At 39.2% G+C, this 15,025-nt stretch overlaps 1 protein-coding gene across 1 annotated transcript; it reads right to left on the reverse strand.

The window, feature by feature from the left end:
- Positions 1–295: 295 nt before the first annotated feature.
- Positions 296–3,422, reverse strand: gbx2 (gastrulation brain homeobox 2). Its single transcript, XM_079840661.1, has 2 exons — positions 2,464–3,422; positions 296–1,455 (listed from the first exon to the last, which is right to left on the reverse strand). The coding sequence occupies exons 1-2, from the start codon at positions 2,972–2,974 to the stop codon at positions 941–943; spliced, it is 1,026 nt and encodes a 341-aa protein (XP_079696787.1). The 5' UTR covers positions 2,975–3,422; the 3' UTR covers positions 296–940.
- Positions 3,423–15,025: the final 11,603 nt, after the last annotated feature.

Genomic DNA, 15,025 nt, shown 5'->3' on the forward strand with positions numbered 1-15,025 from the left:
ATTTCAGATCATGTGTACTAACAGAGCAGAAACTGCGCGGAACAGATGGCGCAAGCACAAGTCCGTCCTGCAAGGGCAGTCAAATATTATTAGCAGTAAATATTATTATTAAATGATGTTTAAAATCTAGCTACAAATTATAAAGAAAAGATCATAATAAAAACAAAGTCTAGCCCACTCAATTTATTTGAGATGATTATGTTGGTATGAGAACTTATAGGTTATTTCCCCCTCACGCGCACTTCAGTGAATGGATGACTTACGTGTTGCATTTAAAAAAAGGACAAATTTCTTTACAATTGTTTATGGTCCAGCTTTAATCCACACAATAATCTGAAGTCAGTAAACTCATGAAACGTTAGCAAGTTTTTTTTTTCTCTCTCACAATATTAAATAAATTAGCAACGTGCCCGTGACGTCTGAAAAAGGTTACAGAAAAAGGGAAATGAATGCAAGAAGAAAAAAATTAAATAAAGGCTATTTACCATAAAAAATAAAAAAGCACATATTTAACAGGTCGTTTTATAAATTCGAGGGAATGGTGGTAATTTTACTATTAATTGAATTAAATTGTTGTGTTCTTCAGCAGAGACCAGAAGTGCTCCTTTTAGGATAATATTCATCTCTGCCAAAAACACATGAACTAGACAGTCACACAAAACTAAACATAAAACTGATTATGTTTTTAAATACAATTTGTTCGTGATTTGGTCCAAGGTTGTAAATAAAACTGCAGTTGGAGCTGAGTCTGTTGCTGATTTTTCCCCGTTTGAAGAATTTTGTAGTTTGAACGAAAACTATGTGTAGCACAAACTATCAGCTGGATAGGTTGCGTGTCCTGGGTTCCTCGGAAACATCAGCCTCAAGAACAGTTTGGTCATATTTAGGATTCGCTGATTTGTGTCCTCTCGCTAGAATTGTCTCGGTCCTCTATAGTGTATCAAGGTCTGGCCTGTTCTAACTGTTGGTGTTGGCTGCGTATCGCAAACCGACTAACATGCACCGGAATGGGCACCACAATTTTCGGGTTTCTGGAGGGCTCTCCGGTTTTGGAGTTCACGTTGCCCGCTTTGACACGTTTCCACTTGGCTCTCCGGTTCTGAAACCAGATCTTGACTTGAACCTCGCTGAGCTTTAAGGCATGGGCGATCTGTGAGCGTTCTGTGAGGGATAGATATTTCTTACAGTGAAACTCCTTTTCCAGTTCTAAGAGCTGCTCGCTCGTAAAAGCCGTCCTCCTTCTCCGATTTTTCCCGGTGGACGTGGTGTTTCCGGCCCCATTCCCACCGTGGACGCCATCGTCCAGTCCTCCGTTGTCTCCATCTTCCTTCTGACACATCGCGTTCCCGGGCCCGTTGTCGTCGGAGCTGTAATCTAAATCACTGTCCATGGAGAAGCTCTCATCTTTCCTGTGACACTCATCCTCCTTCGCGTCGTCTTTGCTGTGACCTCGCACTATGGGTTTAAAAAATAGAATTACTGTGAGAACTGCCTTAAGTTATAAGAAGAAAACATTTAGTTTAAGAATCTGCTGTGAAGAAATTTGTGTTTTTATTTTTGAATAGTGTGGAAAACAAGTTGTGTGTTTTCATAAGAATCTTAGTCTTGTCTCGCAACACATTCTTCCTGTTTATTGCTGCCACTTTTACGCGCAATTACGCACGGTGATGGATCTCTTAGAAAAGTAGTTTGCACACCTCAAAACAAGACTTCTGAAACCGGCCTAAAAGTATGCCCCCTTCTACATCTCTTAAGATCATTTGTCTTTTTTTGAAAATACACTGTATCTACATAGACCATCATTTCCATACCTTTAGCTATTGTCCATTTTCTTTACGTTGCAGACATGGCCTATTATAATAATGTGGGACTTCATTTATTTTACTCTGCATACATATAAATGATCCAGGCGACAGTGAATTTTGCTTACGGTTTTATGGACATTTAAACACCGCTGGCCCTCCGATCCCTCAATTAAAATGAGCTAATTTAGTCTTTGATGGCAGCTCGGCCTCAGGCACTATTCCCTGGAAAACTTGATATGGGCCTTTAATTCACGTGTGTGACTGAAATTCCACAATCATGGCATTTCATTTCCGGGAGATTTTATATAATTATTTCCGTCCCTCCTCGGTGCAACTCGGTAAATGGAATTTAAGTGACAAAATTAATTTTAGCGCAGGCCTAAAGCGGACGGGTTAAGAGTGGCCCACACAATTGGATTGAAGCAGTAAAAATAAAACGTATAAAATAATAAATATAATTATTTCAATAATTATAAAATGAGAACACACGAATCAGTAACAACTAGGTATGGGTCTGTTTTACTTTTATTTAACATGCATGGCATGATCAGTTTTGCACTTCAAATACTATTTTTAAGGACTTCTCAAAACAATATTCACAATTATTCACAATGCATCCTCTGAAAACCAATGTGTGAAGAGGCTGGCTTTAACTCACCTGTAGAGGTGTGCACGGACTGCGAGTCGTGAAATGACTGAAGGGTCGTTGAATCTTTCGTTGGGAACGTTTTGCCATCCTCTCCATCCAAACGAATATCCTGAGATTTATCAAACATGGCGTGAATAGACTGAGACCCGAGCTTCCTCGCCGCGTCCTGGTGCTGCTGAGATGGCGAAGCGGAGAAGCCGCCGGGTAATGTGGCCATTAGCGTGGATGTGAGCGCCATGCCCTGCGCCAGACTGGAGCAGAACCCGCTGGGTAAGCCCGGGATCGGGTGGTGCGGATGGGTCGCGGGGAGAGCGCTCTGAGGGAGAGTTGGAGGAGGTGGCGGGGGCGGCGGAGGTAGCACCACTGACCGGTAGGGCATAAACATGGGATAGCCCGTGTATACGAAATGTCCCGGACTGGGCTGCGGTGGACCTCCGATGAGCGAGTCAATGCTGAATGCAGTAGTGCTTCCCACCGGACGCTGCATCATCATGAACGGTGAACTGAAAGCTGCACTCATATGATGATCTTATATGGATAGTTTATGAAGTCCTGAAATCTGTGGGAGCAGCTGTCTCCCCTGTGCTTCTCAGATGAGGATCTCACTGCTGGACAGTGTCATACACTGACACTCTCTGAGGTTTTGGTAATCCTGCGAATGACTCTCTGTAGGCGCAGCTCGTAAAGCCCTTGCATCTGTTTCGATTTAGTTCAGTGCCAAACGGATTTTTTTCGTTAGAAGAACAGAGCGAGACAAGTGCACTAAAACACAAACACACGGCGCAAATCCCTTGCTGAGAAATGTCTGGACGAGAAAAAGGTCGAGCATCTCAGATGTGCTTTATCGTCCTCCCTTGAGTTATTTCAGCGTCCTTGTCCCTTCTGCTTGGCCGCGTTTCATTCCGACCTGATGGAAGTCACAATAAATTGCTCCTCGCAGGATCAGCTGTGATCATCTACTGGAGTGTGAGTTTGAATTACGCTCCTTCGGTTTAAGCGTCTCCACCGTGCGCTCTGACCACGCCCACCGCGACTCTGCGCTCGCTATTGGTCCAGTTTCATCCGCTTATGTGGAACTGTCCTGACGCGCCAGAGCCGCGAGCGCTGGCTGCTGTCTCTTAAATTAGAACGTCACTAACACAGTCTCACATTCCAAAACAGTCAAAACAAGAATCATGTGAGATGTGATCTGATGTGTATTTTGGCATTGCAATCGCTATTGCATGTATGCTAATGGTTTTTTCTTCTCCTTTTTTTTCTTTTCTTTTTTTTCGTATTCCAGTTAATAAAAACCATCCTTTTGGCCACAGCCCATGCATATTCTTAGTTTGAATTTTGCAAATGTAACATAAATAGTTTACCGTTCCGGGGCCCCTACTAGTCGCCCCACTAGCGACGGCCCTGCAGATGACACTGACATTGGCCTGTTCATAATGACACGAGACTCTGCCCTTTATAGCAGTCAGTCATCACAAGATGTCATTTCAGACACCTCATGCCCCGATCTGTGAATCAGCAGTTAATAACCCTCATTCGCACGTAGCCTACACTATGTTCTTCACATCAGTAAACAATCCGCTCTGCATAAATACATAGTGAAGTATGGAAATGAAAACCTATAATTCTCTGACGTTACTTCAGATAAAGCGTTCATACATAGTATCAGCAGGCAGGCACAAATCTAAAACCCAGAATAAAGAGAAAAAACATAATGAAATTGTTAATGTTTTGTGGAGGAGGGGGGGATTAAATAATGAATTATTCAGTGGAATTGCTGATCAATAAATGTGTCTCAATGTTTGTAAGATCTTTGGTCATGTGGGCATCCTTTAGGCCACATAATTAAAAGAAATGCGCCCGTTTTCCCCGTTCCCGCTGGTGATTAGTCCTAATCTTTGGGGACCCTAAAAACCTTGACCCTCACCCCCACCTCTGCCTCCGTGCCAAATCAAGGGCAATCCCCTCACCCCCTCCCCAGGGTCACAAGGACACAGTCTCATTAAAGACAGGCCGATCCGCAACTGCAATGCAGACATTAAATAGCAGTATTTTTCAATTAACGCTGACAAATTCAATCAAAATTCCATAGATTAGGATGAAATGAGGCATGGGTCATTTACAAGGGGATTTAATTGCACCGCCATTAGACAAATAGTACAGCAGTCACCGTTCCATTATCAATCATGTGAAGGCATCAATACAGGGAGAGGATGGGGGGATGGGGGTGCTTTCTAATACGCCGCACCGCAGAGGAGCTAATAAATACCCTCTTTTGTACTTATAAATTATCCAGTTTAATTAACAACATGGATTATGATTGGAATATGATTTAATTAAACCTTTCCTGCATGGTGGAGTGCAGAATCATCCATTATGTAGAAGCGAAGGGGAGCGTTACCGTGGGCTAAATTAAGAAAGGCCCAGAAACACTGACAGACCCTGAAGACATTCTGAACGGGACAATAACTGCGCAACTGTGTAGTGATAACACGCAGAGGAGTTGTGCGCTTTAAACGGCCCAATACATGCTTTTAATTGTGTAGCACACAGAAGGAGGCCCGGAGAAAATGCCCCGCATCGAAGAAAGGTTTACTCAGTGGGCAAACCAATTAAAGACCTCTTATTGCTACTCGATGCAGTTTTGCAGGGGAAATGGATTTTGAAATGTTGCCTGCAGCATTTGACCATTCAACATTATTTAGTTACTGTGTCTCAGGCTCAACCTTTTCATCAAGATCCAAATGTCAGCTATAATTTATTCGGCACAGTTCGCTTCTCCCAATGAAAACATGAGTCGCTGTTTCCCTCTCTCTGATCCAGTCGCATTAGGAAAGGGCATAGGCTCACTTTCATATATATGTTTCATTTGCTCTCAAATTGTTTTGGTCATAGACAAACGGCTATTAAAAGCCTGACCTTCGATTTCAAATTATGAGATCTATTTGAAATCAATTGATTAACCTTTAAATGATCCCCTGATGATAGCAGATCAGACCCATTCAAGGTCTGGCCATGCGTGACTGGTTCTCCCTGAGGCTCAGGGCTAAGCACAAAGATTGATCTATCTCAGTCAACCAGTCCTCGGGGCTCCACACTATGCCAGTCAATAACCACTGAGTTTAAGGCTGCTCATATCCTTACACTCACTGCAAAATCATAGTCTAGACATGTATTATATACTGTGCAATATGCACTACGACAGGACTAAAAGCCCCCTTAAAGGACTTGGGAAAGTACATGATTATCAAAGAATCAAGCACAATATTTAACATCTAAATGCATAACTATTATTAGACTCATGTCCTTAGGACATTCTCATAATATCCACTTTAGCATCTATTCCAACCGGTTTTCAGTTCATTTAATCATGTGTGGCATCTCAAGTATTTTATAAGAACTATACATTTTGTTTTCAGCAAAGTACAGTGCAATAGAGCTGCATTGTTGTTATTTCCCTAATGACTCTCCATTGTGCAATGTGAGCACACTCTGCACATCCTTCACAACAAATCTATTCCTTCCCAATTATAGGAAACAATTAGTTGCACTACAGGTATTTTGCATCTGCCTCTTTTGCCTCAAACTGCCTAAAACCGACAGCGATTTTGGTGATTTATTTTGCCCACAGTGAATTATTTAGCCAAATTCTATCCTTACACCTATTTAAACGTTTCTGAAAAATGGATTTCATTTAAATCATTGTAAACACTTTTTTCCATCTTATTAGCTACATATATAACTCTAATTACAGCAATGAACCATGTCATTGAGCGCAATGACGTCGTGGATCAGGAAACTCTTGCAGTGCTTTGAGACACTTGTGAAAAAGAAGTAGCTTACTTTTAAAAAAGGTTAAATAATATACTATAAAAGAATATCCTTAAGTGTGAATTGGATGTAATGTTTTCAGACACTTAAAGGGATAGTTCACCCAAAAATGAAAATGATCCCATGCTCATATCCCATCCCATTTACACGCCCTCAAGCCATAGGTGTATATGACATTCTTCTTTCAGACGAATACAATCAGAGAGTTGTATTAAAAAAATGTCCTGGCTAATCCAAGCTTTATAATGGTAGTGAATGGCAGCCCAAAATTTGAAGCCCAAAAAGGTGCATCCATCGATTATAAAAGTAGGCCTTCTGAAGTGAATTGATTTACATTTATGCATTTAGCAGACGCTTTTATCCAAAGCGACTTACAACTGAGGAGTACAGGAAGCGATCCATCATGAGGAGGCAGCAAATCACAGAAAGTGCCTGAAGTACTAAGTTTTGGACATCGCACAGAGCATCACACACTAGGGTAGGGAAGAAGTAGAGGAAAATAGAAGGAAAATAAGGAAAAGGATTTTTTTTTTATTATTTATTTTTTTAAGATAAGGTTAAGTGTTCGCGGAAGAGGTGAGTTTTCAGCTGTCGTTTGAATGCTGTCTGTGATTCTGCAATTCGGATGGAGGTGGGAAGATCGTTCCACCAGCAGGGAACGGTGAATGTGAATGTCCTGGAGAGGGATTTTCTGCCTCTCTGTGATGGTACCACAAGCCGTTGCTCCTTAGCTGAGCGAAGGCTTCTGGTGGGGGTGTAGACTTGTAGGAGCGAGTCAAAGTATGCAGGAGCGGAGCTCGTGGTGGATCTGTAAGCGAGCGTAAGCGCCTTGAACTTGATGCGAGCAGCGACTGGTAGCCAGTGCAGAGAGATAAAGAGTGTTGTGACGTGGGCCCTTTTGGGTTCGTTGAAGAACTGGTGCATACTGGTGCACCAGAACTGGTGCAATTGTTAGGTTTGTGTAAGAAAAATATCCATATTTAAAACTTAAAATATCTAGCTTCCGGCAGACTGCCTTCCGTATTCAACTTATGAAGAAAATGTAGTGCCTCTCGCAGTTCAAAACACTTATGCAACATCTGACGTCATACGTTGCACCAGTTATTATTTTTTCGTATTTTGAATACAGAAGAAGGTCCGCCTAAAGCTAGATATTTTACTTTTTTATATGTTAAATATGGATATTTTTCTTACACAAACCCATCAATTCCCTTCAGAAGGCCTTTATTAAGCCCACTTTCTTATGCTTCAAATTTTGGGCTGCCATTCACTGCCATTATAAAGCTTAGAAGAGCCAGGACATTTTTAAATATAAGTCTGATTGAGTTCATCTGAAAGAAGAATGTACACCTAGGATGACTTGAGGGTGAGTAAATCATGGGGTAATTTTCATTTTTGGGTGAACTATCCCTTTAATTTCTTGTTACATTAAGTATTGAAATATGAAAATGTATTGTAGTTTAAATGAATTTTAAATGCAATGAGTTGATCTTAGTGCTTTTTTGACGTACTTAAGTAGGATTTAAGTACATCTTTATATGTAATTTCATATTTACTGCTGTTGTCTTTGAAATATGGTTAAAGTCTGTCGAATGTACTGACAAGCATTTTTGGTAAACTAAAATATACTTTAATGTCATTTCTTTTTAAACACTTAAGAAACACTAATTAAGGTGTCTTAATTACACTTAAAGGGTTAGTTCACCCCAAAATGTACAATAAAATAAAAATGACCCACCTTAATGTCGTTCCAAACCCAGTAAGACTTTCGTTCATCTTAGAAAACACTATGAATATATTTTAAATGAAATCTGAGAGATTTGTCTTCCTCCATTGACAGTTCATGCAACTACCACTGTCGCTTCAAAATGTTCATATAAAGATTGTAAAACTAATCCATATCAATTGGGCGGTTTAGTCCAAATTTTCTAAAGAGACTGGATCGCTTTATATGATGAACAGATTGAATTTAGTCTTTTATTCACATATAAACATAAACAGAAGCTCAACAGCAGTTGCTTGACATGCGAGAACAAACCTCATTGGTACTTGGAAGCTCAAACGTACTTCATAACACACAAGAAAAAATCTCATTGGTTCTTGCATGTCAAGCGAACATGTCTCAGTTGATGAACATCTATATGTGAATAAAAGCCTCAATCCAATCTGTTCGATAATGTCTCCAGAAAATGTTGACTAAACCGCTAGTTTTATGATCTCTTTATGAACTTTTTGAAGCGTCAAAGTGGTAGTTGCGTGGACTGTCAATGGAGGGACAGAGATCCCTCAGATTTCATTAAAAAACTTCATTTTTCTTTTGAAGATGAACGAAAGTCTTATTGGTTTGGAATGGCACGAGGGTGTCATTTGAACTTTTGGCTTAACTAACCCTTAAATACTGGTTATTACGTTGCTTTACATCGATCAAAATATAGTTGACAAGAATTCCATTCAAGTCTATGCAGACAGAAGCAATAACACAAACAATGTCTGGCAAGTGCAGACTGAATGGAGTGTAAAAGGCAGGTCAGTGTCATAACAACGCTAGGCATGTGCTTTACGCCTGTTCAGACTCCCACTTGATTATGTCATTTGGCTTTGTGAGACATACTTCTATCTCAGGACACATTTTCATTGCCAGTTATACTTGGTAAATAGGCACAGAGCTCCACACAATACTCATAATAAAGCGTAATTCAAACCATCATTCCATTTTTAATATGCCCCACATTAAAGGGATCACACCACGACACAAGTGTATGCCATGGTCCAATTCATCTTGCTTTATTAAAGCGAGGAAATGAGGTGAGGCATCAGTGCTTTGCACCCCCAGGGCACGTTCAAGACAGATGAACAACAGGGGCAAGCACAATGATACCACAGGATTAGCACCCCACACACACTGGAGCTCTGTTGAAATGCACAAAGCAGCAGAGAATGGCTTTACAAATCCTCAAAAGCAACATTCTGATACTGTCACAAGCACCTCGCACATGCAGTGTTGTACGGCTCAAGGAAATCGATACTGCTACTAAGTGCATCTATAAAAGACCACCATAAACATGCCAGCTCGTTCAGCCCAGTCACTGGACTCTGTGGAACTAAGAATCGACAGTATGCTCCCTTATTTATTAGTAGTTTTTTGTCCATATATTTTCAGCAAATTATGATAAACAATTTATAATAAGAAACGATTTCCATTTATTGACAATCAACATCTAATGTCATGAATTGATCTCTTAAAAAAAGTCTAGAAAAAAACAAGGAAAATTTACAGGACAAGGAAAAGAAAGTTGTAAAACATCTAGTATTTGATCTGTGTTCGTGTTAATCAATGTTAATTGACAGAAAGAAAGGAAAATCATGGCTGACCAGATGTGGAGGGTTGTAACAATTTCAAAGTAATTGCCATAGTTACAAAAACACACCACTGTTATGTTTTTAGAAGCATTCGTTTAGAATATGTTTTATGTATTTGTTTTATATTAGTGTCCTTTTTTTGTTTCCTATTTTAATCCTTTTTTAATTAAAAAGCTTAAAATGAAATGAAAAAGTGGGAATATTGGTGGAAGACTGCATTACAAATACTGCAAATGTGTTCACAATAATTCCATAATAAATTCATGGGCAAAAACAGTTCAACTGTTTTTCGAAACTCACTCTAGTATCAGGTTGCAACGTAACCACTTTTTTTTTTTTTTTTTACACAGATTTACACAGTAGACATACTTTGTGGATGAATACACTGTTTTAACCAGATATGTATGAGATATTATGTCAAAGAGATACTAAATTGAGTTCTAATTCTAATGTTACAAAACTGGCAGTCTCCCCTATATTGTACAGTACACAGAAGACTTAGCTACTGTTCCAGTCAGTCACATTAATCGACAGCGCCGCCTGCAGGACATCATTAAAACTACAAACTTGTTTCAAACGGTGTATCGCTCTTCGAGTGAAATATTTTTATCTGACCGAAAATATTCACAGCACACATTAGATAGGCTACAGAACATCTACAGTAGCCTTTGTGCACAATACAAACTCTCACATGAACACAATTTGTAGGCTACATTTTAAAGAGCTAGGAATTAGATTACCAACAGAAACGAGAACCTTGAAACCACAAATTAAATATCCTTAATTGTTTTGCCCCTACCATCAACTCTGAGAAAAACTACCAGACATGTCAATCACAAGCACTTCCAAACGCCCATGAAAGGGAAATCCAGATGTGCCCTAATTATAGTCATTGCAAAAGCATCAGCAGCCTTCACTCTCTAGACCTCCAGAAACAGACATCAAGCTCCATGACTAGACATCAAATTCTTGCCGTTAACAAACTGAATTAAAGCCGATTTGGTTCAAGACATTCACGGGATAAACTGTCCAGACGGTCAACATTCCCAGTGCTCTGTTCCCATTAACGTATCAAAATTAAATTTCCTGAAAGTTCACCACAAACAGCTCTCCGACACGTCTCAAAGCACATTTATTTATATTAGCATAATAACATCTATAAATACTAGTCAAAGTAAATAAACACATAATTAAAGCCGTTTTATGACGCTACAATTGGGTTGAAGTAGACCCAATTAATTTCCTCTCTCAAGAGCAGTCTGACTAACATTAGTACCCGGGGCTTGTCTTGTTATAGATTGGCTAGACGAGACACGAAGTGTTCATGTGCTCTTTAACACGTGAAAACAACTACATTAGAACATAGCCTATACACGTTCTAGTCTATAACGTAACCTATTTGTATAATCTTCCACTTCTGTGTAAAATATAAACTTTTAAAATCTTAGAAGTCCATGTGAAAGTAAACATAATCTATAAAAACATGGTTAAAATTGATTTCTTTTCTTGTTACAGTGCCTGACTAATGGTAGCTTCATGGGGCTGTTTTTGACAACTCAAGAGCTTTGATGGATTTAAGAGCAACCTTATACTGCCCCCATTTAGTTCAGCCTCATCAGTGGAGGTAAGGAAGAATAAAAAAAAAAACTCCAGGTGACACACAAATTCACCTTTATGCGCTAGAGAAAAGATAGGTAATTTTTCTGCCAAATGAAATAGACAACAAGATTCAGACTGTGACAGAGAGAGAGAGAGAGAGAGAGAGAGAGAGAGGGAGAGAGAGGGGAGTTAACCCTGTACAGATATCTGTTTGATAAAGTGTAAAGTGTCTTCAAGGATGGCGGATACAACATCATTATGAGAAAAGGGCCACAGTTTGCTTAGACCTCCAGAACTTTAATGAGTCTTTCTTTGCTAATTAGTCCTGTACGAGCTCAACTACAGCACCCAGACCTTTCACTGCTAAAGCCTGCAGAACACACAGAGATTCACAGAGCACTGTGGCAGACATGAAGAGATTTGTTTCTTGTATGTTTACAAGGTTAAGTTGCGTACTGGTGTTTCTTCAAAAATGCATTGAAAGTGCAATTCAACATGATTAGCATGCATTTAATTTCTGAATTTTTATTTCATGTTTAATCAGAATGATAATCAGACAACTGTCCTAAAACTATAATAAAGAAAAGGCCTCATTAATGGAATGAAATCCCAGAAAAGAAAATCATCCAAACTAGTTACTAGATTAATCTTTTATTATGTTGAATATGTGCTTCACTTCTCATAAATGTTTGAACATCTTTTGTCCATCAAGTCAAAGTCGTTGTGCAGCACACTCTAAAAAAAAAAAAAGGTTCTATATGGCACCAAAAATGGTTCTTCGTCGTAATCATAGAGGAACCACTTTTGGTGCTATATAGCATATCTTAACATGTTCTGTATAACATGTTCTGTATACCTTAGTTAGCGGTGCTATATAGCACCTTAGTCAAAGAACCTCTGAAGAACCGCTGGAAAACCACTGAAGAACCAAAATTGGTGCTATATAGCACTTAAAAAGGTTCCCCTATGATTACGAGCCAAGAACCATTTTTTCTTATATATAGAACCTTTTTTTTTAGAGTGCAAGCCAGCAACATATATGCAGTAAAAAGCATAAAACAGGAAATTACATCATAGAGAGGAACCTGCAGACTCTCCTGACTGTGTGTCAAGGTCATTATGTCTCCTAAAAATTTTGATAATTTTAGTATCCCTCACGCTGTTCCAAACCTGTATGTTTTTTTGTCTGTGGAACATAAACAAATACATATTGAGAATTTTTTTTGTCAATATAATGGAAAGTAATTGTAACCAAAACTTTTTGATCACCAATGTTCTTCAAACAATTCAAGTTTTCACAACAATGCAATAGAAGAACCATTTTTTGGTTCTCCAAAGAACCTTTCAGTGAACAGTTCTAAAAAGAACCATTTCTTTGTTAGTGTGAAGAACATTTCAAAAATCTAAAGAATATTTTCCCATTGTAAAGAATTCCTTTTGTGGAATGGAAAGGTTCCATGGATATTAAAGGTTCTTCAAGGGACTATTGATGCCAATAAAGAGCGCATACAGGTTTTCTTTTTAAAGATGTTCCTTTTATTTGGTGTGGACACTTGTATTTGACATTAACACTCCTTTGGGAAAGACAAATCAATCAGTTTGGATTTAAAGAAAGTCAATTTTTTCATGTCAACTTTATTTATATAGCGCTTTTAAAAATGCAGATTTTTTCAAAGCAGCTTTACAGTGTTAAACAGGAAAATAATGCAGCATAATTTTATTCAGCCGTCTAGCCATTCTGGAGAAAACGGTTATGTCATCAGTTCATTTCAATTACAGTGACAGTGTGGGCTTTAGATCAGTAATTAGATCAGTAATTTAGTTTATATGGTTAATTTAGTTTAATAATTAGATTTATTTGGATATTTAGTTGAAAAATTTAGAACAATTTAGTGTCCCCAACTGAGCACGCCAAGCCAGAGGCAACAGTGGCAAGGAAACCAAAACCCCATCAGCTGACCTAATGGAGAAAAATAAACCTTAGGAGAAACCAGACTCAGTCGGGGTGCCAGTTCTCCTCTGGCCATAGTACCAATTCCTCTAACATTTTTCCAGCTTTAGTCTGATTTTTGAGGGGACATCTAAGTAATTAAATTCTGCAGAATTAATTTAAATATGGTAAAACGTGTTAAATGGAACTGAATGTATTACACTCATTCTAGTAGCTGAAATTATAATCAAATTAGCCAAATTCACAAATAAATGAGCAGGATGTACTGTATAGTAGAAGTTTGTGAATGATGAGCAATTCTGTGGAAATCTGCAGAGCTTTGGTCATAACTACATGCTGGCTTCTTCAGCATGTCTGCACTTGTAACATAATGGATGAATCTTCCCTCTCGCCCTCATGTTCTTCTATAATAATGATCTCATCCTAAAGACCATCTAAATGCTGTATCTCCCTTCTGCCGACATATCATCTATTCGTTACCTCTTACTTACAGCAGGATATGGATGAGTTATATGTGTTTTTTGTGTATGAACATTTGCTTGAAAACATATGAGTGTAGACGTGTGTAAGTGGTGTTTGAGTGAGCAGAAGGGGGAGTGTTATGGTCTTTTCTAATGTAGCTCTGCTGACAAGGGGGTGTGGATTCTGAATGGCTGTGGTTTGCAAGGTCACTGTGTCAGATTGGGTTCTATAATGTTTCCATGATCATAATAACAAATCCTCAAGGTTACAGAGCGTTGATCTTGATCATGAGGGAGCGCAGGGGTGGAATACATTCAGAGGTCCAATATGCCACTCAGATCAGAATTATGCAACCATCTACATTCCTTATGTTAACCGCTGTCCTTGAGCGTTCTACTCCCAATAAATAGATGTTCTTGAATGGTGGGACCTTCATGTGTGGAACTTTCTGGACCCTCAGGATAGAGCTGGTAACATGGAAAAAACGTTTTTTTTGTTAAGTTAAAAAAAAAATGTTTACAATACATGACATACATGAATCTTGTTGTGAAACTGCTGGGGTCTATTTAAAAATTCAAGAAACAAGTCAAGTTAAGGTGCATGACAACTGTAAAGGGCAGTGTGGTAAGAAGTGCCAGTTGTTATCTAGGCAAGGAGAAATGAGACGGGGGTAGCACTTTTACCCCAAATTACATTTCAGGATGTGACCTAATAATTAAAACTTATACAGAAGTACATATAAATTAGGGCCATAGAAATATGAACTTGTTCCTTGTTAGAGGTAAGTTGATCTATGGAGTAAACTGAATATATACAAAGTTCTTTCAGTAACCCCGAGATGGGAGATGGTCCTCACTGGAGAACACGAGATCCAACTCCTCCCACTTTATATACTTTGCTATATTATTTGCTATATTACTGCAACAATGGAGTCGCGAGCTTCACATACTCTTGAAAATCCATTGTCACATTGTTCACAGTTGTAAGCACAACGGCGTTCTTCTTGCACGAGGGAGTTTGGCATCATGGCCTTTGTTACCAGGCAGACAGTTAAAGAATGCATCAAACGTGTCTCCTGGACATCCTGTAGAATTCAAACAACCAGATGACGACTTCAAAAATCCAGAAGTGTTTCCAGTTAAGTGTGCTATATGCATCAGACGTTCAGCCAACGGTCCGTGGGCGTGACGCCTGAGGCTGAGACACTTACCCCATCCCTAAATCTATACCCTACTCCACCCCCTGGATCTGGATCCAACCCCGCCCCCTGGATCTTGTGTTCTGCAGCAATCACATCATTATCTATAGGGCACAGCTGATTGGTTCCTGTTGTATCAGTAGCCAATGAGCTTGCAGTTCAACCTTCAAATA

This window comes from Gobio gobio (assembly GCF_949357685.1).
Source record: "Gobio gobio genome assembly, chromosome: 17".
NCBI classification, from domain to species: Eukaryota; Metazoa; Chordata; class Actinopteri; order Cypriniformes; family Gobionidae; genus Gobio; species Gobio gobio.